Source organism: Achroia grisella, unplaced genomic scaffold (assembly GCF_030625045.1).
Source record: "Achroia grisella isolate CSIRO2021 unplaced genomic scaffold, CSIRO_AGI_Agris_v1 utg308, whole genome shotgun sequence".
Classification (NCBI taxonomy): Eukaryota; Metazoa; Arthropoda; class Insecta; order Lepidoptera; family Pyralidae; genus Achroia; species Achroia grisella.
The window spans coordinates 520,279-547,240 of record NW_026712791.1 but is presented as its reverse complement, the minus strand read 5'-3'; the positions used below and the strand labels follow the sequence as shown (position 1 = coordinate 547,240).

Below are 26,962 nucleotides of genomic sequence, written 5' to 3'. Positions count from 1 at the left end.
ATTTGAAGGAAGTATCTAACTTCAAATCCTGGTTTGTTAAATTTGGTTTTTAAAATAATATGTAGTTAAAATAAGTGAAATAAAATTCAAGTAAGTAATTAAAATAACAAAATTTTGTAATAAGTAGTTGTCAAAGAGGCGCGCGAATTGTAATAATAGAAACCCAGGACGCTTCTTTAAACTATTCAAGACATACCAATACACTATAAAAACTCGGACATGTCCTGTGAAAACAGAACGGTTGGCAACTGTAGGGCGTACGAAGCCAAGATACAAAGAACTGAAAGTAAAGCTAAATTTGTCCATGAAGTAATGTAAAACATACGATATAAATGTTAAAACCTGCATACAAACTGTTTGCTCACGTGATCAATTTCCTATAAAATCATTACCATATATATCGAGATTATTTTTCAATTTTATGAGTATTCCACTTGATATTTGGCTTAGCTTGCCCTTTACGACAATTATTTATAAACAAAATTACGGCCAAAAACAAAAAACGGCCGAACAGATCTTAATACAATTTAACATGAAGACAAATTGTATTACGAAAACGGCTCTTGGGTTGACTTGCTACTACTCTTATTCCTGCTAATTTACAATACGCTACTCATGGTGCCATCTGTAGATTAATACAAAAAACTCTTAGCCTCAGCGACTCGCAAAGCAGCGCTACATAGTGGAAGCGCTCTAAACAATGTACCGACTGTATGAAAAAAGGTAAAAATAAACTTTTATACACAGTATTCGATACTGAATAAATATTCTATAGCTTCATCTGATATATCGAAAAAACAACAACGAATGAATTAAATCATATTAAAAAAGTTGAAGTCTACCATGACAGTATTTTCTTTACTTTTTAAATAATACAAGAACTGATTTTTAAATAATACAATGCCTGCCATGAAGTAGCAATTGTAGTTAAAATGCAACAATAACACATCATTACAATAATTTCTGGATTTACAGAACAACTATTATTCACTGGGAGCTCTCAGTGTCTACTTTGTTTTTTTATGAGAAGAAATCTTCACAGATTCGACCACCCTCCAGGGGGAGCGAATGGGTTTTGTCGGTTTCTTATTCACCAAAACTCCCAGTTACTGCTCTTCGGTCTGTCAGGGGCCTCGGTTAATCTCAGTTTGTACCTACCACGAGTTTTGGAGCCGAAGGAAAGACTATAGGATTTCCAATGAACATGACTTTACATGCAATAAACATTACTCGACTTCGGTCGGTTCGATCGAAACATCAATCGATTTATACCGGTTATATTACGAAAGAAACCGAACACAGTGGGCATTATATCATCTCTTAATATACACCTTAAACATAACACAACTAATGTGAATATAATTTCTTAACATCTGTTTAAGAATGTATTTTTTTTAGAACTATTAATGAAAACTAATCCCATCATTCAATATCCTAACTTTCGAAACTGTGCAAGGTAGCTCTAAGCATGATGAGTCCTAATCGACTTATTGGATAGCTATCACTATCACTAATAGTGTGTTAATTATATAATTAACAGTAAGTGTTATAAAAATTGGCACCCCACATATGAGAAAGGTAGCAAAATTTAACCTAAGTAATAACCTGTACTAAAGGTTAATAAATAGATTTTACAGACAAAAATTGTTTCAATGTGATGACAATAACTTTATGTGTGTTGCAAACAATTGCTCTCGAATATGTTGTGGTAAGAAATTGGCTACACAGTTCTATACGAAAATTATTTAGTTCTAAACAACACCTATTTATATTAAGAGGACTATTACAAAACGATGCCGCTCAACTTTAGGTTTAATCGCATGGATTTACGCACACACACAGTAATACACGCACACAGACGCAAATAACCGTGTAGCGCAATCGGTGTGGATTTAGTATGAACCATTTTGATCCTTGTAATATTTTAATTAATAATGTGATATGTTTCTACTTAACTGAGTAACATAAACTACTTATTGGCTTTTTTTTAAATAACGTGATTTATCTTAATTGTCAAAGTGCTAATAATGACCATATTTTTTTATTATATTATTCCTAGAGGGTTGATGTCAGGATGCTGGCCGATTGTACAACTAAAAGCCAAAACCTTAAGTAATATGAGTAACAAATAATTGGGATAAGGACAAGAAGATGAAATTACTATAACATAAATTTACTAATTAATTCTTCTTACATATTAATTCAGTTTATTTATTAATAGATACAATATAATTTATTATAAGAGTCGGATACATTATTGCCATATTCACTTGTTCTAAATATTATACTTAGCAAATAATTATTTTATTGATATATAATAGTTGTGTTTTCAAGGCTTTGTTTTGATTTAAAGGTCCCATCCTTATATGTATATTAGGTGTATCCGCGACTTCGTCAGCGTGGTATAATAAACTTGACCAAATAAAGGAAATATATTTAGATTATAACCTAAAAAAGTTTCATTGTTTCACTTAAACAATGACGATACTTTTATACAACCTTTCATCTCCGCTTTTAATCCCTTCCAATACTTTTTTCGCACTATAAAGTAGTCTATGACCTTTCTCAGGGTATACTATCTGTGTATATGTATATCTATCTATATAGACTACCTGTGTATATATATGGTAGTGAATTTACAGGGTACAGGGGAATAACACCCGAGTTTTCAGGAATGGCAACGCATGAGGGAAACAATATGCTGATATGAACATGTCAGGTACTGCTCATGTATATAGGCGACGGTTACCCCTCTCCATCAGGAGAGCCGTCAGCTTGTTTGCCATTCTAAGTTGTAAAAAAAAAGCTTCAACTGCTATCATTGCTGTTCCTGCATCATTGACGTCGCCGCATGATATTGGCTGATATTGCAGCTTCTCGTTCTTGGTTGGCCAATTCTTGATTCTTGATAAATAATTACTTGTTAATATCAAACCTTTTTATAAATTATTACAAGACGCCTCATTGATTATATGTAATGAAATCACCATGAGCTATAGAGATTTTGGATAGAACCTTAAAAGACCTTAGAAACACCTCTGCTCTCATTGGCGGGATTACTTTTATACTTTTGCTGGAGATTTCTGAAAGACTCTCTGTGTCATTAACATCGTCTCCCTTATGTACTTTAATTGAAAGTTTAAAACTACTGACAAATTTGAGAGCTCATTTTTATGGAAGCACAGATAGTGATTTCCCACACTAACTGCTCAAACTTGAGGAAGGAATTTCTCAAAAGCATGATCCAATCATGAAATTTAAGCCCGCCGAACATGTGCAATGGCATCCCATTGGATATGTTGCTTACTAAAGAATTGAAAGACAATTTAATTGTAGACCATTATAACCGGTACGTTAGCTGGGCAACCAGCTTATATACCAAGAATACCGATGATTCCAACTGATCTGCCAATACCATTTTAACGGCTTCAATTTCCGGTTAAAATATCATCTACACAGTCATGTAATAGATCTATGTATGCTTCGATCTTAAAAAACTACGCAGATTTTGATTCGTTGTTATTTAATAGACAGAATAGATAGACTCAAGAGGAAGGTTTATATATAACGACCCAATACTGTACACGGATCTTTAAACGCGCGATAATCTAGTCACTAAATAAAAACATTTATAATGTTGTTGACTTTTCACCCAAACACGCATAATTATTTGACATAACTGTACAGTAATGAAAGTCCAACGAGTATAATAACAGAATGACTGCAATTTAGAAATATCTGTATTGTGTAAAATAAAATAAAGTAAATTGGATAAAATATCTCTAAACATTAAGGAATATAATTTATATATAATTTGGTAATTTATTTACAATCCACATTGCATACTAGATGATATAACACAAGACAAATGTACGTAAAAATAATAATGGTATTTTTCTAAACAATAACCCTATTTTAATTTAGAAAAAAACTACAAAATAAACATAAAGTAAAATTGGTTTACATTTTTCTCTCAGATAAGCATTATTTTTAAAAATACTAAAACGTTCTCTTTTTTAATTTTAACAATTAATTGCCATTAGTGTGACGAAATACCATGCTCTTGTGCTTTTCATAGTGCAGCAGGGTAGGTAGGTTTTATTTGTAGCATAACTGTACTTTTGTTTTGGCATGCTAAAATAAATATTATATATATATATATATATATATATATTATACAACTTTAAATTAATATTCGTAGAAATAAGTATATATTAGCAAAATTAATTAAATATTACTTAAATTATCAAAATTGTTTAGTCGCACTATACTAATGTTCACTGACAAATGTTTACGAATGTCTTATCGTAGCGGTGTCGTAAAAAATAGCATAGGTCCTACCTCGACGAGCGCTAGCGCAGCACTGAGAATTTACTTTTGGCGCAACGGAATTTATACAACTTTCAATTATTATTATTGTTTATTTTTTTCTTAGAAACTTATATTTTTTTTTATATTTCTAATTTACAAGTATATTAACTTTATTATTATGTTTTTTTTTATGCAAAAATTTCGTTGTATTTATGAGAAAATTAGAAATGATTATGGCAAAGTTTTGTTGAAATTTCGGGTTTCATTATGATCAATTTTTTAGATATTTAAGTTGAAAATGAAAAAAAGGACGATGCTGTCTCAATTTATGAAGTAATTATCAAGTTTTAGTATAGATATCATATCAATTTATGTTTGTTTATTAATGAACGACGACCCCAAACTTCTGTCATTTAGCGTTTTTGAATAAACTATTTTAGAAATTAGGAAGACTAACAAAGAGAAAATTAACATTTCAAAGATGTAGTTTTTAAGATTAGATATCTATCTATATAATTCAGGAATCAAAATGTATATCCGACTCTTAATTTCTTAGAACCAGAACCCCAAAGACCCTGCTTTTAGGCCAAAAAATGTGAAAGGCCTCTTAACTATAATTTTAGTCCTGTTTCCCTTTGGGAAAGGCAAAGAAACTAAACTAATTCTATACAACCACAACGGGTGGATAAGAATGACAAGAAGAATAAAAGACTAAAATTAGGCCAGTTTTAGTCTTTCATGTCACATTCAAGTTCAGTTATTACTGTCTTAAAATTTCTTCAATTGAGATTATCCATAAACTGTTTTGTTCGTTTAATTATAATTAATATTGGAGAGGTTATAAAAGTAACATAAATCATACAATAATACAAAAACTTACCACTCAAAAGCATTGTAGTGATAATAGCAGAGTCCAAGTCCATACAAAAACAGGGGATCCTTCCAGTTGTCCTGTTCCAGTGCGTAGAATTTTTGATATGCTGACATAGCTGTAAGATTATTATTACTTTAGTACATGTTTAAGAAGTTTAGTTTGGCAGGTTGGCAGAAGATGGAGAATGAGATGAGATGGAGGCCTTTATCCTAGGGGGCCACATAATAAGAAAAAAATATATAAAAAAAGAATACTACATATTATTATTGAAAAATATTCTGTGGAAGTTAAAGCTATAATAATAATAATAAGGCTGAGAAAATTTAGTGTAAATAATAATAAAAAGAAGATTAGTTGGTGGTGCTGATAGTGATAGAGTAAACTATCTATTAGGAACAAATTTAAATGTTAAAAGCAACTAAATCAAGTTTGATGAAGAAACCTGAGGGAATGGTAGTCTATTTCATATAACAGGACATAGTAGAGAGGCAATCACTAACCACTATTGCAAAATACTGAAAGGGTATCTCTCACATATATAACATATCCTTAGAATCAATTTATTTGATTTATGTGTGCATAGACAACATATGGTTATTTTTACTGTTATTTATATATATATATGGCAACTTGGTTGACAAAAAATATATATCAAATAATAATCTGCTGACTAAACATAAATAAACATTGTGGAGATCTTTGGGGGAGGCCTATGTCCAGAAGTGGACGTCTTCCGGGCTGCAATGATGCTGATGATGATGAATAAACAAACCAAAAAAGGTTATCTATATTTTAACTAGCAGACCCGCCCACGCGTATGGTTAACAGTTTCTTTATATATTAAAATAATTTGCAATAAAATAATATTGTTACTATAAATTAATGTGTAAGCTGTACTATCTTTCAAGTTAGATCAAATTGCACACAATGTGCAAATCAAATTTGCAATTGGTTCAGTAGTAAACTCATACAAACAATGTGACACATAGTTTTTATATATAAAGATATCAAATTGTCTTCATGTAGCCATTATGACATATTTAATTTCATTAACAGTGGGGGTGACACAGCTGAAGTCGAGTCACAATGCGAGTTTCAAAGCATTTGTGGCCCTGGTCCCCACAGACTTGCTGCCCACCTTCATGAAAGAGGACTACTGGCCGAAAGGTGTGGTATATCGGCGGTACCAAGGCAGATTGCCATCTTCAATGCTGTGATCATACAGACAATATCAATGTGTTAGTTTTTAAATATTATATTATATGTATGTTAGTCTATAAGGTATTTATAATATGGGCCTAGTTGCCTGAAATAAATAAATAAATAAATATTTAATAATGCATAGTAAACATAATCATCAAGTATAAGTATATAAATAAACTACAAAACCTTTGGCATAGTCCTCTAGTAATAGGTGAAAATGTCCCAATTTGCAATATGTCTTAGGATCTATGCATATGTCTCTTCTAGCACCAGGTGAACAAGCCCTTTCCTCCTCCTGGAAAGAAAATATTAGTAAATATTATACAATTATAACCAACCACAGAATTACAATTAACTACAACACTGATTAGATAACTTAGGACCTTCCAGCTTAAGTCTATAATCCCTAACTGACATTGTATTGGAAATTAAGCATTTATAAATCTCAAATAAGTGAACAAAAGCATATATAACAGAAAGTAACAAGTACTGAAGACACCAGTCTAAATGTGATAACACCCGCCAAATGGATAGTATAATAATTACAATAATTATTCATTCAACTCACTTTTTTAGTTTGAGGAATAAAGCAGTTTATACAATCAATATATACAGATAAACACAGTAAAAATAATTACTATGACAAGTGTTTTTAAATAAATGAAGGATATATATAATAATTAATTAAAATCATAGAGTATTATAATTAATAAAAACTAGGTGTAAATCTATTACAATTATTTTCTCATTACTTTACTAAATGCCAATAGTTCTACAGGTTAATCAGTTAATTTACACATATACATATGGATAAACTAAGAAAGTAATAAAATAAATGTAGAAAAAAATAATAAAAAATCTTTACATTGTATAAAATGAAGTCACTTCCAATGTCTGTTCACTTAGATCTTTAAAACTATACCACAGATTTTAATGCAGTTTTTACCAATACATAGACTGATTCAATTGGAAGGTGTTAAAATACATGTACACCCTTGCGAAGCCAGGGCGGGTAACTAGTACAGTATAAATTAGTTAACAACACTGAACAAGAAATTTTAGAAATAACTACTGTAATGACAAATTATTTAACATACCTTGATTTGAACAAGCATTCCTTCCAAATATTTAACCGCCTTGAGAATGAGTGCACGGGTCCTCCCATGTTCTGTTCCCTTCAACTTCAAGAATCCAAATTGTCGACTGAAATTGTAACAATGTAACGTTGTAAATTTTATACATTAATTTTATTAGTAAATCCACTTCAAAGTTACTACTACAACTAAATATTGACAACTTCTAAAATGTACTGTACACAATTCTGTAAGTACTTCAAATATATGCTTGGTATGCAATTAGGAAAAGTAGTATGTATTCAATACTTAAATATTTAGCACACCATAGTGCAGTAATGTTTAATTTGCATATAATACAATATTTACCTGTCAAGCTCGGACAGAACTTGTAATTCTTGAGAGGTTAGATGTAACTCTTCTTTCTCATCCATTGTAAATAAAATGTTATTAAAAATGTAACTCAATATCAAAGCTTTATGCCTAGCATATTTTTATCACTAGTTCCCACATAAGTATTTAATAGTATCGTAATAAATTGTTACGTATAACTAACTTTATAGTTAATATTAATTAATATGAAAACCAAAGAGACCGAAACAGGTCAAAATGCAAACTTGAAGTTTATTCTTGACTTTGACATAATTTGACAGAAACTGTTTTTCAAGTCGCCATGCAGCACAGAGTACATTAATGCATGGCAATAATCTGTAGTAATTATTATTAAAGCTATCTTTATATTTTACAAGTAACTTTGAAATAGATGCACTTACCAAATTTTCTTAAAATATGTATCTATATATATTTTGAAGGCTTTGTTATTAATAAACCGCAATAATGACCCTCATACAAACATGAAAATGTATTTTAAGGGAAAGGAAATGAAAAATTCGATATAATGTTTCTTTTTAATTATATCTTCATAAAATTGAACTCACGATCTTTCGGTTTAAGGGTTTAACTAACCACAAAACTCAAATTCATTACGACATCCTGTTATGCCATTATTATTTTACTTTAAATAGTGAAACCTAAAATTTATACCGTTTTGAGAACAACTAATTTAATTAAACACTTTATGTATCCTTTGCCACGAAAAATTAAAAACATTTCTGACATTACTTTGTTGTGATTGTCGGTGACTGACACAGACTCAGTGTACAATCTGTCTTGCTTACTTTAAGTTAATTTCTATAGAAGAATCATTTCTGTCGATTACCGCTTCCATATAACACTTATTACTGTGAAATTGCATTATATTACATAGTGTATAATATTTTTGTGATTTATTTCAGTCTACGTATTTTTTTAAATCAAAACCAGTCTGAAAATGAGTTACAGAGATACCGTAAGTATCTATTGTTTTTTTAAATGCGTCTTAATCGCTTTGCTTGTTTTTTTTATATATTAATGATATTGTAATGTGATTTTTTTAAAATGTATTTTTGTAATGCAATATGTATCACGGTATATAAATTACAGAAGTAATTTAATACATAATACAAAAATAGATTTGAACATGGCCCAGATCTATTTTCGCAACATTTACTCATAGATATCAAGGTCGTTGAAAAGACCTATTGTATTACTTTTTTCATAGGGCTGTCATCTCATAAATTTGGATTACAATGAGAATTTAGGTATTATTGTTACAGAAGTTGTAATCAGATGGGATGATAAAAATGCCCGTAAATGTAATAACTGTACTGTAATCTTATTTATGTAAAAAATAGCAGATAGTTAATCTAATTTCTATTGTAAGACCTACATGTAGGTTGGACTCTGTTTTCTGCACTTAGCCTCTCATTTGAGGCATGATACTTATAACATGTAGTCATAATATATTTTTAGAACACTATTATGTGTTATATTTCTATGTATTCTGAATACACTGTGTTTTGTAAATGTTTCTCATGATTGATGATGGGTTAGATTATATTGTTTATACAATTTTATACCAATCACTTGTGACTCATCCCAACTTTACTGCTGTAGTAATAAGCCTGCTATGGAATAAGGAATTTGTAATATTTATACATCTATACATATAAACAAAATTGTAGTGTCTGTTTGTAATATTGAAATAACCGTTTTTTACTACATGCATACAAATATAAATATGGTACATACACTAAAGTAATATTTTTTACAATTTTTGTCTGTCTGTTTGTTCCGGCAAATCTCCCAAATGGCTGGACCTATTTTGACGGGACTTTTTTTGGCAGGTAGCTAATGTACGTGTAAGTAACTTAGGCTACTTTTATTTTAGAAAAATAAAGTTAAATTCCATGCGGACTAAGTTGCGGAAACACCTAGTGTAAAATAAAATTAAACATTGCTTTTCAATTGTAATTATCTAAATTACACTTTTACTTTGTTATTTTTGGCAAAAAAATAATTTTTTTTTATGTATTGATGTAACGCAACTTGAGTCATTTATACTATAGATCAGTGTTTTTTAATTTGTGGGTTGTGGACCCCTAGGAGGAAAGAATAAGTTGAGGTTCATGTACACCAAAAACACAATTTTAGTGAGAAGGATGTGCTTGTTTATGTTTCAATAGTTTATCAAATTTTGGTATTATTTTTGAAACATTAATAATAAAATAATTTTCTAATTGCGACATAGTGTGCCCCGCATGAATTATTGATAAATGAACCAAAATAAAAACAAATTTTTACCCAACTAACATATATAGGATTTTAAATCAATTACTTCTTTGGTTTTCTATGAGATAAGGGGGTGGCCAGAATATTTTAACCTGTAAAAGGGTCACACAATCAAAAAGATTGAAAAACACTGTTATATATCATTATCATATCATTCATAATTTGGTGAATATTTGATTAAAAGAATGGAGGGGTAGGGTGGATGAGAATGGATGTAGGCTTCCAGATGCCAGACCAAGATAAATTGGGTTGACTACAGATGGCAGCCCTCTTTCCATATCACAGCATACAGAATGCAATAAATGCAGCTTATATAATATTCTATGATATTTATATTATAGTATATATATTTGCTTTACTGTGTATATTGCTCCATAGCTTAAATGCAAAAATCAAATGCTACTATAGTTGATTTCAAAACTAGACTAATGACCCATCACTAATACCCTAATAGACCTAGACCATTTAAATATAATTATTTAAATGCTCTAGGTCTTCCATAATTTATATCTTATATGTGCTTATATTTATTATATACATTTATATTGGATACATCAATGCATGTTATTGGGTCTTTTTTAATGTAGTAACTCTAATGTTTATTTCTTGATATATTATATGAAATATTTATATTGTAACATGATTATTGGATGTGGGTGTTTAGACTGAGTCAATGCAGCAGTGTGTCTTGTCAACGGTAAGCTTATGTGACGTAATTTTAATGTAATGTGTGTTATTGGCAGTACTCGCTATTTCCACGAACACGTTCATACTGCGCAGCTAATGAGCAGCGAGTAGGCTCCTACTTAAGGACCTTAATGGTATTTATTCTGAAATTGTTTGTGTGGTAATAACATATGTGTGAAAATCATATTTTATTATAACTCTTAAGCCACACATTTAATAGTATTTTCCTAATATACCTACATTTCATTTACTTTTAGTCAAGCTATATTGATATAGTTTACTGCAGCGATCATCAACGTTTTACAAATCGAGGGCCAAAAAAATTTTTTTAATGTACACCGGGCCGTACCATAGGTATTTTTATAAGGATTTTTTTATATTACATTAAATCGAATTTTTTATTACTTAATTGTTGTCATTACTAAGAGCGGGCCTATGCTTTTGGCGGGCCGCGGTAAACATATCGGCGGGTCGCAAGGGGCCCGCGGGCCGCGGATTGGAGACCCTTGATATACTGTATAACTTTGTTTACCATATAGAAAGAATAATAGGTACATTGCAATAGTGACATAATACTACTCCTAAGCGATCATTAAGTACAAAAACTTAGATAGTATTTTCATAAATTCAAACTTAAACTCAAGATCATTTACCATACATTCATCAGACCTTTCTGTGTCTCGTGTATGTCATATTTTTTTATCACCATTCAGTCCGGTTGACAAGTACCTTTGGTCTGGAACTGGTCTCAATTCAACAAAAGTATCTTATGTAATATCGATACCTTATGTAAGTACACTGTACGTACCCCACTTATGGAAAATTATGTTCAGGGCTTTTTCTCTGAAGTACTATTTAGAAGGCTATAATATTATCGATTTTAGAAAGCACTATATTCTGACTTTCTTATAGGTATTAAATTGATGTAATTTAATGAGTAGGTATAATGTCAATACAATCATAACGATCTTGCGTGTTTGTATGCAGTTACTGCGATACAGAGTGACTTTGTCTTGTTTGGTTTTCATGGGTAAATCGATTTAGATAAAATTATTGTGAGGATATTTCACGAATTACTATTTAAAAGTCATTTTTACATACATATAATAAAAATGTAATCGTTCTCGTTACGTAGAAGATTTATAGGAATATCCATCATTGTAAACAATGACTCTTAGAAGTTTTGGCTGTGATTGTTCGCGGTGTACTCAGAAACGGCTTAACCGTACTGATTTGCTTATGCCTGGTATATTCCAATGGATTTCCTAACAAAATAAAGTATAAACTGTTTCTTTTTCGAGTATCGCGGAGCACGAGTACGAGCACGAGCTCAGTCATACATAAACCTGAAAAAAATATCCTAATATCTACTTAATCCTACACCAATGCAGTCTCGGCTGACAGCTACCCGTACTCGTATAAATACGTGTATTGTAATTTAACAATAATTCATGACATTACCTAACGACTCCGAGATGATAACACAGTAGTCGAATTGTCTCATTTTTGCTTGTAATTAGCTGTTGCTTATCTAACCTTATCTGATTTCACAGACTTCTCATTATTTGCAATGTTTTCCTATAGTTGTAATGTTGTTCTAAATAGCGTTCTATGGACATTTTGGTTGTGAACACTAACTGAAACCTGAAAAATTGTAAAGATGGGTCAAGTGTGTTGTTTATATCGTAAATCTAATGTGCAGAATTTCGGGTCCACGCCGACGCCGGTACTGAACTCGCTATCGTTCCGGTCGCAGCCCGTCGGTGATGTTTCCCACACCTTCAACCCTGATCTCAATGAGGTTTACCCGGGCCTATACGTTGGAGACGCGTAAGTAAATATTAATTAAAAAATAAAACTTACCATAAAATAGTTAACACCATTTATACAGGAAAAAAAATTAAATACAATAATTAAATCTATTATATTATATATCAGCGCCACCTGTTAGGCCCGATTAGATTTTAAAACCATAAACGAATCCTTTGAAATATACAAAAATATTCATCCAACTCGATCCAGCCGTTTAAGAATTAGGTGTCAAACATATCTCCAAGAAGAATTATTTGTATATTAACACATTTGGTACTTTCACTGAAGTACGACCGACGATATTTTAATAAATTAGAGAGCCAAATTGAGCTAATACGATATTTACCAAATGTTGTCGTTTTTCGTTCGAGGCTAAGTGATTTAAGACTGGCATCCTTGTTTATTACACATTGTAGTTCTAAAGTTTTTTTATCTAGTTTAATTTATCTTGTACAGAGATGCCGCAAGGGATAAAGCATTCCTGAGGCGAATGGGCATCAACTATGTCTTGAACACAGCAGAGGGTTTCCGGTACACGCAGGTGGATACCAACCACCTATACTACCGCGATTACCCTGAAATTCACTACAAAGGCTTCCCGCTCATGGATCTTCCAAGCACAGATATATCGAAGTATTTCCAAATTGCCGCGAACTTCATTGATGAGGGTATTTCACGTGGAGGTAATTGTTTATGGTTTCTATAAACGCATACACTTTATTTTTAACTGTCTTTATATGAGGGGTTTTAACTATGACTTTATTTTAACTGTTTGTTTAATGCAGTCTGATTATTAATCATAGAGTGGTAAATAATTAATTGTTATCGTAGAAGCTTTTTTGACCTGTAGGGACATATGGTTTATAAGCAAATTGTAGGTACAATTATAGGTAGAAATCCCAAATATATTTTTAAATAAAATTCATCCCTTTTTTACTTAGGAATTTATTTTTAAATAGGTATATAAAAGTTTTTTTTTATCTGAATTATTTTTTTTGTTATGTACCCAGTGAAGTATTTTACTTTTACTAAATATTGAACTAAAAAAAAATTTAAAGGACCGTATCAAGGTAATATAGACAATTAAATTAGTCATATTTTATCACATTCCCTAAAACAGATGTCTATGACATTTTCACGATTATTTTATTTCTTAAATATTGAGTATATTGTATTCAAGACGTTGATATATACGTCTCTGACTACCCTATCAAGGAAGATAGTCAAAATCATTATTATTTTAAAATAAGAACATTTATTAGATATTAGAATGATTCATTTCTAAAACAGCTAAATGGTTTAATATATCATATTGCTGTGTATATTTATAGGATATACGAAATTAAAGTACCTACAATATATTTTTCATTATAATTTCGCATGTCAAGTCGCGAACCACTCAGTTTACGTGTACTTAAATATTGTAAATACTTATACTATTTTTCAGGTCGTGTGCTCGTCCACTGCCTAATGGGTGTTTCCCGTTCTGCCACCTGTGCCATAGCGTACCTAATGATTAAACGTGGAATGTCGCTGTCTGAGGCCATGTCATTGGTTCGCTCTCGCCGGTATATCCATCCCAATGATGGCTTCTTCCGACAACTGCAGCAGCTCGACCGAGAACTTCGTATCAGTCGCGTCCGCTGACCCAACACCCCATCGCAGCCCTACTTCAATTTCTCGTTCGATCTCAAGTATGGACGTCATCGTGTACGCAGTCTCGATCGTGAATATGGCCACCGTTACTAAGAAACTGTAGTACTGAATAGTAAAACAAATACTACTTGTATCAGTCTGACTTTTATCTTGATTGAATGACGACACGTCATTTTAATGAAATTCCATGGTTGATATTTAGCTCATTTTGGCATTATTGCAAGATTATTTAAATTTGATATTCATTATATGTAATGGATATAAAATTTAAGTAACCTTCAATTTCTAACTTTGATTTCATCATTTTTCAGTCTATTTTGTCAAAAGCCTGTATGGTTTACGATGACTAACATAAAGTAGGTTGCTGATAAAATATTTTACGGGCAATTTGTTACTGCATTTGTCCAATAGTACCTGTAAGTTTATATTTTATGATTCTTTTTTTGATATTTATTTAACAATGATTATTTTGTGATAATTTTAAAATTGACACGATACAAACAAGTTATTTCAAGGTAGTAAACAGATTATAAAATGAGTGCAATGGATTTATGGATGGGTATATTATATATTTCGATAAGCAATATTGTGATTCTAAAAGATGTATTGCAGATAAATATTCTCATGTGCCATTTTGTTTTACTCAATTGTGAGCGAATTACATAAATATTTGTTATTTTTGTAAAGATAATTTGAATTCTTAGTATTATAGTTAAGAAAGTTACTAAGTCCAATATTAAAAATGTTATAGCTTCTAGTGAGTAATTAATATCGTTTTAACTATAGTACAATTTTCTAGCCTTATAGTCGTGTAATGACTTGTATCGTTTAGAATAACTACATATTACTGTACTATGCCCATGGTTATCGGGGTGATATATTTACTAGCATTAAGTTTCTTCTTCAAGACTGGCAATCATGGCTCTTGTGTGATCGCTTGGGGGCCACCCATAAAATACCTCACATCAATTTGATGGTCTCCGTGGTCTAGCGGTTACACACTGCCTTACTACCGATGATCACAGGTTCGATTCTTAGTATCGTACAAACATTTGTATTCATGATTTATATTGCCGTGTCTTGGAACTGCATAGTTAGTTGTTAATAGGATCACAGCTTGAGTAATTAGAATAGTTAAAATTTAACATTTCATTCAGCCGATTGAAAAAAATATATGAAACTATAGGCCGTGAAACGTGACATCACAAAAAGGGTGGGACCTCTGCTAGATATCACCAAAGTGTGCTGTAATTTATGGATGGCCTCTTGTTAAGTTGTAGTAATATATATAATACGTATCTTATAAGTGTGTCATTGCCCTGTGAGCAGGTGTCACACAGTGTGGGCACTCATTGTTCAAGTCCTCGCACTGTTTGCCAACAGAATGTAACATTTGGCTGCATATATGTGTCACCATTAATGGTCTATTTAAAATTATGTATAGTAACACAGTACAATATTTTATTTACAGTAATCCAATGTTTCATGTAGGGCGCCGTCAACGACGGTCATATAAGGTTGTTTCTTAAAAAATCCTCCTTATTGCTTCGACGTAGATGGAAGTAAATAGTCACTTTATCGGCTAATGAATAATAATATATATATAAGAGAGATACATACTAAACTAGGCTAGGTTTACAACACCAACATACCATGACGTAGTATGTCTGGTATGCACACCATGGCGGCCACCCACCTCGTAAACCCTTCTATTTTTCTGCTCAAGAACATTCATAGTTTATCTCTATAGATTATAAAACTGTGGTATTATACGATGTTAAACATGATCATTGGGATTGAACACCTAGTGTTTAAAATTAATTTGCCCTTGAATTTAAAATTAAATTATAGTACAAAAATATCTTAATATACTTAACATACTGGTCTAGGCTGGTAGTATAATATCAATAATTAGTTCTGAAGGGATAGTGGCATAATAAGGGATAAACATTATTTTTTTAAACACAAGAGTTGTACAAAATCTAGTCTCAGTTTGTAAGTGAAATATTTAGATATACTGTGCACCAAAGAAAGCAAATATTGTGATATTTAAAGTCAAAAAATAAGATGAACTTTGTTTAAAAAACATTTATTTATTATATAATAAATATGTAATAATATGTACCTAAAACTTATTTTCCTTTAATAAAGTTATATTAATAAAAATATGGTTATTTTAATGCATTTATCTGAATACTATCAACCAGTCTCTACTTTGGCCTGGAAAAATGTTAATGCACATTATTATATATAACAGGGTCAAAAACTTAATCTCTGCCAAAAGTAGATTGGGACAGAAGCTGAGTATGTTCCTGGTGGTAGACCCTCAAGTTTGGGGACTACCGAAGCCACACAATACAAACATAAAAAAATATGTATGTTTATCAGTTTATGAAGATTTCCACTGACATGAGAACCACTTTTAAATTGTAAATGTATGCATCGGTTATCTAATACTCATAATACAAGTAGTATGGCTCACCCAGATTTGTTCATGAAAATGAGTACCGCATTGCTGACTATATTAAGTAGAATAAAGTACTGCTTCAGATTATTTGAAGTTTAAGAGAAAATGTGGGTGATGAAATATTTGTATAAAATTTAGTGTTTAATGTTTGATGATCCATCAGATTTTTTGCTGTTAAAAATATCTAAGTTTATCAGGACGGAACCATTTATATTTAAGTTAAAAGTTTGCTACCCATTTGTAAATAATGTACTACATAATTAATATTTACATTATATTAAAAGTGCAAGTTACAATATAACTACATACATATTTTATAATATTTTTTTATTGATGCAGCAAAAATTGCTATGTTGTATTTTTGGTACCCTGTGTATAACAGAGTACACACAGTGTAATATACACCAAAATTGAATAGACACTGTTTCCATCAAGGAGCATGTTAGCAAACCTTGACAGGAGGGGGTAGCGGATTGTTAGTAATGTGGACTCATGACCCCATTACTAGCAATGTACCATGTCAGGTTGACCTCCACGCAGTTCCTCTGGAAACCATCATGATAAATTTTTGGTAAATGTCACGATGGGCTAACTGACCTGACCTTTCATCTTATCATCGTCCACTGGTGCCCCGCCAGCGTAAACCGTTAGAGGAGGCGGGGGCACTATACCATTATCATCCATAAAAAAAACCCTGACAGGATGTTATATTTATATTAGATAAAGAGATACACAAATCTATTTGGATTAATATTTCATTTTATTACTCAACTACATTAACATAATTATTGGTATTTATTTACAAATAAGGCCTATTCATTTCTGTATTCTTCGCTTTCTTATCACGAGCTCTAGGAAACCATCGATGTTCAGTAGTCATCGTAAGTGTGGACAACTGTTTCCTAGACATTTCTGGAGTCATATCTTTAAATACTCTTCTTGCTTCATTAATATCATTCAGTTTCAATATAGATTCATCTTTAACTTCCTCAGGTAGTGGTCTTGAATGTTCGTAGGGAAATTCTGGTTCGGTGTGAAGTGCAACTATGGTGGAACCATCATCAGTAATAACGATTTTATTAAAATACCTAAATAATATATTCCTTGGCGTAATTAGTAGTTTGCGATTTAAACACGCCATTGACCAATTATGAAAATTTAATTTTTTACATAAAAAAATTCAAATACAATAAAATATTAGGTTATTTAGGTTCATGATAATGACAAATTGAAGGAATGACCGAATGATGTTGATTGTTGATAGATTGAGAGCAATCACTTATGTCATCAGCACAGAGCACAATCTCAATAAACGGCACTGTAGACAGGAATCTGCCTTACAATCTCAATAAAATTGACAAAAATTCCATTTGCCAAAGGAATAAAACAATGAAATGTACATCTAAAGCTCTAAGGTATACATGACCTATATATATAAATGTAAAAAACAAATATGTAAGTCCATAACGGACCAAACGAGGATCCAAGTACATATAGGTATAGGTTTGTAAGATTTTGACCTCTGAAATAGACCCATTTCAGAGGTCAAAATGATATAGTCAAAATAATATATGACGTATTTTCTTTATGTTTTAGCTAAGTGTTTGAAGGTTGGTAACACAGTAACACTCGACATTTAGTATTCTGTGCTATTTCGTGTAATCTGTGTTTCTAGCTTACAATTATTTTGTCTTTTTAGTTTTATAATTTATTTTATAACAGTTTATGACAATTAAATACTAATAATAAAACAAAAGTGCGACGTATTCATATCTAAATACCTAGAAACTATTAAAGAACAATTAATTTTAGTTTTAATTATCTTAATAAACTATACCAAGTCATAATCCTACGAATAAAATATTGTGTTTTACAACAACAAAAATATTTGTTTTGGAATTGTAATTCTAATGTAGTGTTAGTCTATAAAATTCTTCATTTTTCTTTAATAAAAGTAACAGTTTTGTTTTCCTTTTCCAAGACAGTACCTAGGTAATGGAATTTCCCGCAACTCCATCTAATGCTTCCGATAGTAATGAGTATCCTGGATCTGCAGGGACGTATGAAAATGCAACTCCACGAGATAATAACAAACGTCGCAGGTTTTATATTTTCCTATTACATTTAATTTTGCATATTGTCTTATAACTTTTATTCAAACTAAAATTAACTTTTTATGATTGCAGTTCTTCCAGATCTATAAAACGTAGACGGTTTGACGATGAGTTAGTTGAATATAGATTGCCTGGGGCATCTATAGGTAAAGGCGACAAGAGAATGCGTACTCAGTCATATACAAGTCAGTTGCCTGAGTTCGCTATGATAAACAATACACCTACAAACCCGACCTCTTCTGGGCAGGAGCGTCGTCGAACTTCAAGTAAGATATCTATGGGCGGGAGCACGGGAAAGAAGGCTAGACGTAAAGGGCAATTAAGTCAATTATCTACAAAGGATTTGGGCCGATGGAAGCCCACTGATGACTTGGCTCTTATATTAGGAGTTCAACAGGTACTAATAATTATAAATATGATGTTAAAGTTATTAAAAGTAATAATTCCAAGAAGTAGGTGTGCTATATGCTTACATTACAATTACACAATGAGGTTAACTTAGTCTTAATTATGAAGTATTTAGGTTTTTTAATTTTGACCAAATAATAGACATAAACTCAAGACAAAAGTCTATAATATTAATACTAATAACATTCCTGGATAATTCAAAGAGAACAATCTAGTCTCAAGCTTCTCAAGTAAAGTATCGGACTCAATACTACTACACAACTGATATAAATACTGAAATACATTTTATAAAAACATAATATACATAGAAAATACCAGTGCAGAATCAAACCTGCAACCAGAATTAGAAGTAAAATGGTGTACAAAACTGCTAGGTCACAGAATTCATAGTAGTTTTCTAAATAGAATGGTGTTACAGATGTATATGAAGTTATATCAGGATATTTTATACCCAATAGAAGTACCTTTTTAAACCACCATTAATATCTTCCCACCATTACTTGCATTGCAGAATAAAGTCATTACCTCTTTCTTTCCATGAATTTTGTGTACCAAAATAATTTTTAATGCTGTTCTCAGACCCTATTCTCTCTTAAAAAGGCAGTGCCAATATTCCTTTAATAACATTATTATTATGTAGCTATTAATGTTAATTTTTCTGTTTCTTTTCAGACAAATGATTTGAGGGTAGTCCACCGTGGGATCAAATTCTCATGCCGTTTCACTATAGGTGAGCTCCAATCCCGCTGGTATGCATTGCTGTATAATGCAGAGATATCCAGAGTGGCTGTGGCTGCAATGCGTAATTTGCATCCAGATCTGGTTGCTGCGGTTCAGCAACAAGCATTGTATTCAACTGCAGAGGAAGAACTGTTGGGGACATTACCAAGTGTATGTTTTAATGTATATTTCTTGATTGTACCTATAATGGTATGTGACAGCATTGTGGCCTATTGGTTTACTATTCCAATTTTCAACTAAAAAGTTGTGAGTTAAAATTTTTCTAAACTCATCCAAAAATATATTGATTGTCAAATTATATTTCCAACTGAGAGTTAGTGGAAAAGGATATAAGAGCCAATGAGATATTTTTTTGGATTTATAATTGATAATAAATCCAAAAAATTATCTCAGAAATAGCTGTAGACTCAGACATCTCCTATGACCATCTTTGAGATAATTTTTTGGATTTATAATTGATAATAAATTCAAAAATTATCTCAGAGATGGCTGTTGACTCAGACATCTCCTATGACCTACTAGTAGACTTCATTAAATATAGATGCGCAACCCACTGGCAGATAGGATAGAATATAGGATGAGAATGTAGTCACATCAGTTAGCCCATTGTTATCAATTCAGCAGGAATTAACCTGGATGTTTTCCAGGTGGTAGTGTGTGGAAGGCAACCTTATATGACTTGCTAGCTGTGTTATAGTAGATACTTTTATAGAAAACATCCCAGTTAATTAATAATTACTGGAGGATTGATAGCAACTCATTACTAACAATCCCCCATGAAGTTACTCCCACTTGTTTAATATGAAGACTTTTTAAATGGAAGTGTTTTTCTGATAGAAGTTTGATAAACTCTTGAAAGTGTTAATATAGATTGAATATTAATATTTTTATCATTGCAGACATCACATCCAGAACCCGAAAAGTTCCAGGAGTTACTTGAGCAGAATCCCCAAGTATTCTATCCATCACGCACTGCAAAGTCTCTAATGGGCCATTGGCAGCTGCTGAAACAGTATCAGTTGCTACCTGACCAGACTGTACAGCCTTTACCTAAAAGTAAGTCTACATATGTACTAATACATTTTTACATAATGTACTATTAATGCAAATACCGCATTCTTTTTACTTTTTAAATACTTTTTCTTTAATTGGTAATCTGTTTTATATACAATAATTTAATCTGTTGGCTCTTATTCATATATTGTTTGTATTCCTTTCAATTCATAAAGCTGATCCAATGAAGCTCTCAGGTGCTGTCTGTGAATCTGTCCACTAGTTATACACTAGTTTCCTGGCTGTCACATCTTTTTATCGATAACTTGAAATTACCAACTTTACTAGTACAACTATTACTATATGTAATATATATTTATTATTAATCTTATGACTTTTATTTATTTTAGATCAAGGTGATAAAATTGTGACATTTTCTGATGCTGAGGAAACTATGAATGATGCCGAATTACCAGACTTCAAAGAGGATGGCGTTGATGTTGAAATGCAACTGGCTGATAGGTACATATAAATAAATATATACGCTGGTCCAATTAATGATAACTTACTTTTATGTGTAGTTGATTAAAATTAAAAAAGAATAAATTATGCAAGAAGTCAGGGCCCATTGTGACGAATTCACGGAGAATTAATCATCGGGGCTTCCATGAGGACAGCATGGAGATCGACGAGACGAGATAATTGCTAGTAGTTTATCACTACTAACAATTAAGCCACAAATCCTCATAACTAACAATCATCTCCTTACCTAAAATTATTTCTTTACAATTTAGATTATATTTTTAAATCACTCCAATGAATTGTAATCTATAATCAGTTTTTCCAAAAGTGACTAGGTTGGTAAATATAAACTAAACTTCGTAAATTCGTCATTTTTTATTCGATATATTTGTTTGTTGCATCATCACTATTATTCGAACAGTCTCGTTAATCTCATAGATTCGTCAACACTGAAACTTTTGTGTTTATAGTACAGTCTCAGATATTTGTACTGTGATTATAAAACACCTATGTAAGTATTAACAAAAGATTTTACAACACACAGTAGGGAGGGGATTGTGTCGAATTGTCAATAGTGAACCCATTGCCAGTAATGTAACACACCAGGCCGATCTCCACGCGGCCTCCACAGAAAATAATCGTAATCGATTTACAATATATTTACATACATTTCAATATATTTCCTATTTATAGGATAGAAAAAAAAGATATACGGTTATTGGAGAATTCTTTATCGCGGTGGCAAGTACTGGTGCAGTCGGTGGCTGGTGGCAGCGCAGAACTAGACAAGAACACGCTCGCAGTCCTACGTGGTCGGCTAGTGCGATACCTCATGAGGTCTAGAGAGGTGAGTGCTTAAAATGTAAAGCGTGGTTGCTTCAGTTTCACCTACTTCAACCACAAAGCAGCATTGTAATCTGTGTCGGTTGTAGGATGCAGATTAGGCAGTGAAATAGGAATAGAAACAGGTTAAGAGGCATGGCATCTTAGTCCTCTGACATGGCAACTCATGAGTGGTATCATGGGTGTCACATGATAACGTGATGTCTGTAGTGCTGTTCTATATAGGCGATGGATATCGTTTATCATCAGGTGGACCTGTGTGCTATTGAGCCTGTAAGCTTTTATGATGCTAATGCAATTAATCGAAAATTATTGAAAGATTTGACACAAAATCCGCGAATTATTAACTGTGACGACATTGAGGGTTAATTGTATGGGGCGATTTCCGGTAACTGACGGCAGGGCGATTATTTACTAATCGTTTTTTTTTTTAAATTACACATGCTTTACAGCGCTATATTATATATATAGGAACTTTCAGGAGTTATCATATTACACAATTCTTTAGCTCAAAAAATAATTAGGTAATGTGTTTTTTAACTATATGACATAGGTATAAATAGTTCGTCCGAAATGTGAATGCCAATATTAATTTAAAACTGAGAGGTAAAATATGGTGTCTGGATGTAGACATTTATTTCCGGAAATACGCCAAAATATTTCGCAAAATTATTTTAAATTATTAAGTGAATTAAATTTCATTCCACTTAAGAAATAACAATTTTAACTCCTGTATTTATACTGTTTATATTCTGACGTTGCCAACATATCATCATCATCCTTGCGTTATATTTATATTTTAAAATGATAAACAATGTTATATTTTATTTATATAGCACATATAGTTGATTTACATAATATACGCTTGTTAATCATAATCAACCTTCGTATTTCTCGGTAAAACTTCGTCGAATACACTTCACTTTTCGGATAATTGAAGTGATTATTTCTGGATGAACGATTAAAACACAATACACATGTACTGTCCTGAAATAATAACAAACGAAGCTCTGTAAAGCCCTTATGTCTGTGTGTTGTCCGCTGATACAAGCAATTTAAGGAATATATCTCTCTCCGTCAATAACTATTTAATTTTTGTTTAGTATTTTTAGTATTTATAATTAGTTTGAAATGTTTGGTAACAAAATCCCAAAAATCGATTTAGTTAATAAAAAAAAGAATATCTGTAATATATATTATATTGTAATAATGTATTATATTCATGAAAAATGCGATGAATAATAACGTAACAATTTACGTAACAATACAAAGTTCTTTAATTTGAACTAATTTGTCAATTTATTTTGTGTTAACGACTATATACAAAAAGTTCATTCAAAATGCTTGTCGAATCGATAACATACTTTTAGTAATGTTATTACCAGTTCGTATGTTCAATATACTTAGTTGATTTGTTTTCACAGTCATGTAAGATATTGAGGCGATACTTCGATGCATTTATTGTCTTTCCAGTGTCTGTTGTTTAGTTTGTATCTATGGCAACGGTTGGTGGTGTATCATGGACATAGAAATAGAACTATCAATCTATGAACTCAATTAAATAATATGCCATACAAGAGCGAACTATGTTTACAAATATTAATGTTTGCATTGTAGGTATATGTAGCTGTGTCAATTTTAAACATTCAATATTTTTCTTCAGTCATCTTTCTATTAGATTGATTGATTGACAATAACATAGTGAAAGTCAACATATACTTATCGTGATAGTTATTGCTCAATACTGAAGTTATTCATATTGGGTGAGTCATCTAATTTAATTTTCATAAAGATAATTGAAATATTGTCCTTGATAAAATTCTCTTGAAAAATGACTTAAGCAAATTGAGGTACGTAAATTAATAATTCAATATACATATAATAAATAAAATATTCAGTCGCTATCCCGTGTTTTTTAATTTTGGTCTCTTTGTAATTAATTTAATTTAGGCTACATGGCCTATATTACAAACACCTTATAAACTAACATACATAGGAAATAATCTTATATATAAAATTCTCGTGTCACAGTTTTCGTTCCCATACTCCTCCGAAACGTCTTGACCGATTCTCATGAAATTTTGTGAGCGTATTGAATAGGTCTGAGAATCGGCCATTTATTTTTCACCCTCCTAAATGTTAGGGGTAGTCCACCCCTAAATCATTATTTTTTATTTTAAGGCAAAACAACGTTTGCCGGGACAGCTAGTATACTATAAATATAAATTGTCTCTGCGGTCACGGCACTGACGACGACTATCTGCCACCGTAGCGCCGATATACCACCCCCTTAATACTTTGAATATGTACGTCTTTGCTCTAGTAACACAGATTGAACAAAAACATATGTATAGCTATATATTAGCTAGTCCTCAATACTATAGTACATATACGTATAGATATATTTTTTTGTAAGGTACGCTATACAGATTTGGAAGTAGTTGTATCTAAAGGTGTTTTGTTCGTTAACTCTCTACCAAATTGTTGTCATGTTAACTGTCTTATGATTTAAGTAGGATTTTGAAATATCTATTAAAACAACGATGGCTACCAGAAGGCCCTACGTGGAGGTCGGCCTGATATGATTCTTTGCTAGTAACGAGATTGTTGCTGACTTACTGGCCATATACCTTTATAATTCATATTTATGTTATATTTTCTAATAAGAATTTTATTATATATTTTTGTATACCCAACGGTTTAGTGTCTAATTAATACTGTGATAGACAACAACAGGGATCGTAGACCAAAATTACACTTTATTGTAAAAATACGTGTTCAAATTCATACACACGTGTGTAGCCTCGTGCTTGTTATTTCCTGCGATTTATATCGTTGATACGACTACTGGGATTTATTACAATACGTAAAATTGCCTAAATAATTACATGTAAAATTATATTACCTATCGATTTTTAAATGTACAGAATATAATTGAAATATATCTCATTTTTAGATCATTACAATAGTTTTTTTTACTGAACATCTTTTATCTTAAAAGAAAGCATAGAATGTCGCGGTAACAGTTTTAAGATTTCACACATTTATGATGTCGTAGGCGACAAGAATATAATAGAATAGAATAGAAAATCATTTATTCAAATAAACTTAATTAAAGCACTTTTGAATAGTCATAATAATTTGTTTTTTATCTACCACTAGTTCGGAAAGCTGTCTCATCACAAGAAGAACGAGCAAGAAACTTGTGTGTTGCTCTTTTAAATAATCCTTGTAACTTTACATTTACAAGTCGAAACGTGTGAATACAAACTACCAACAAGCACTAATTTTTTGGGTCAAATATAATCATGCAATAAGATTAAATCAGTCGTAGTGATAAGAGCAGACCAGTCCCTACAAGCAGCACTCGCTCACGAGCATGACGGATGAGCCAGCCATCACTGCGCTCGACCATATTTTAGGGAGCCCATTGACCCGGCCCACCACGCCGCCACATGTCTGGACATTTTAGCGAGCATGACTACTCATTCCACACGACCACGTCACAGCTACAAAAATTACTATATGGTAGTTACAGTATTCGCACTTTACATAAGGATCCATGCGGCAATCAATACAAAAGCCGCTACGCTATCATATATCAAGAAAGCAGTATGAAAATTAAAATTATAACGTTGTCCGCAAATAAACTTATTCTTGCTATATATTGCTATCATCTATAAATTCATCTATCTTATAATAGGCTTTTTTACATAACATTTGTTTAATATAAGACTTGAATTGCCTCTCTGTAAGATTTAGCGTAGACTCTGGCAGTTTATTATAGAATCTTACGCAATTACCATAAAATGAATTACTAACTTTGTGTAGACGGCATTTAGGTAAAATTAGCTTATTTTTATTGCGTAAGTTTCTACTTGTACAGTCTTTAAGTTTCTTGAAACTATCTAAGTTTTACAAGTACCATCGACAACGATGTGGTATCATTCAGTACATAATATTATTATCTCATTGACATGTCTGCATCATACTTACTTGACATTTATTATTATACTTCGCCTAATTTAAATAATATCAATTTAAAGTATAGTCTATGTATTATTTTGATGTATAAGCTATATTACAGTAAAGTTTCATGAAAATGCATTCATTATTTTTTGTGTGAAATAGTATGAAATATCCATCCATACTCGCAAACTTTCGCGTTTATAATATTTGTAAAATGTTTAATAAACTCTACTAACGAGGCGACTAACAAACGGCTCAGTCCTTTGTGACAATGTATAAGTACATTGTATACAGTCTGTCACCTACTGAATTGATTTTCTTTTCTATCAATCAAATCATAAATCACAAATAATTATTCCTATAGGTCCTTTCGGCTTCTCGTGCACGTCATAATTTTTAACACTATCTCTACCGTCTATTTCAGCTAGCTACTTCAGTTGAAAAGAACTAAGTTAATAATTCTAATTTTGTGATTGAATACTTACATGTATTTGAATTTGAAATGTGACGTCCCGAGATTTAGCACCCCTCCCACCCCTTTATCACACAATGTCACAAGATGTAATTTATGGATGGCCTCTTATCCGCAGTACCTGCATACTAATTCTCCAAACTGTTT

General features: G+C 31.6%; 4 protein-coding genes across 5 annotated transcripts in view; 2 read left to right on the top strand and 2 right to left on the bottom strand.

The window, feature by feature from the left end:
- LOC131843506 (lysine-specific demethylase 6A) overlaps positions 1-8,078 on the bottom strand; it is a 36,115-nt gene extending 28,037 nt beyond the window's left edge. The window contains exons 1-4 of the mRNA XM_059192174.1: positions 7,831-8,078; positions 7,486-7,591; positions 6,575-6,683; positions 5,192-5,300 (exon numbers count right to left, since the gene is read on the bottom strand). Coding sequence (XP_059048157.1) covers positions 5,192-5,300; positions 6,575-6,683; positions 7,486-7,591; positions 7,831-7,895 — 389 coding nt within the window. The 5' untranslated portion in view covers positions 7,896-8,078. The remainder of the gene's footprint in view (positions 1-5,191; positions 5,301-6,574; positions 6,684-7,485; positions 7,592-7,830) is intronic.
- Positions 8,079-8,605: 527 nt separating this feature from the next.
- LOC131843467 (dual specificity protein phosphatase 3-like) lies at positions 8,606-15,912 on the top strand. Its single transcript, XM_059192118.1, has 5 exons — positions 8,606-8,809; positions 10,875-10,952; positions 12,521-12,648; positions 13,087-13,313; positions 14,078-15,912. The coding sequence occupies exons 1-5, from the start codon at positions 8,792-8,794 to the stop codon at positions 14,275-14,277; spliced, it is 651 nt and encodes a 216-aa protein (XP_059048101.1). The 5' UTR covers positions 8,606-8,791; the 3' UTR covers positions 14,278-15,912.
- A 1,587-nt stretch (positions 15,913-17,499) lies between these two features.
- Positions 17,500-18,003, bottom strand: LOC131843501 (large ribosomal subunit protein mL42). Its single transcript, XM_059192168.1, has one exon. It carries the CDS (start codon positions 17,892-17,894, stop codon positions 17,553-17,555), a length of 342 nt encoding a protein of 113 aa, XP_059048151.1. The 5' UTR covers positions 17,895-18,003; the 3' UTR covers positions 17,500-17,552.
- Positions 18,004-18,452: 449 nt separating this feature from the next.
- The window catches only part of LOC131843511 (microspherule protein 1), a 29,965-nt gene continuing 21,455 nt past the window's right edge, over positions 18,453-26,962 (top strand). The window contains exons 1-7 of one of the 2 annotated variants that reach the window (XM_059192178.1): positions 18,453-18,665; positions 18,739-18,855; positions 18,940-19,264; positions 19,948-20,166; positions 20,916-21,072; positions 21,420-21,531; positions 22,225-22,378. In XM_059192178.1, the coding sequence (XP_059048161.1) occupies positions 18,749-18,855; positions 18,940-19,264; positions 19,948-20,166; positions 20,916-21,072; positions 21,420-21,531; positions 22,225-22,378 (1,074 nt within the window). In that variant the 5' untranslated portion in view covers positions 18,453-18,665; positions 18,739-18,748. Of the gene's footprint in view, positions 18,666-18,734; positions 18,856-18,939; positions 19,265-19,947; positions 20,167-20,915; positions 21,073-21,419; positions 21,532-22,224; positions 22,379-26,962 lie in introns of both variants that reach the window. The other variant, XM_059192179.1, reaches the window with a different exon arrangement.

Coding starts and splice junctions, on each gene's coding strand:
- LOC131843467 (XM_059192118.1), top strand. Junction 10,953..12,520: donor CCTACTTAAGGACCTTAATG/GTATTTATTCTG, acceptor TCTAATGTGCAG/AATTTCGGGTCCACGCCGAC. Junction 12,649..13,086: donor GGCCTATACGTTGGAGACGC/GTAAGTAAATAT, acceptor TATCTTGTACAG/AGATGCCGCAAGGGATAAAG.
- LOC131843501 (XM_059192168.1), bottom strand. CDS start 17,894: ATGGCGTGTTTAAATCGCAAACTACTAATTACGCCAAGGAATATATTA.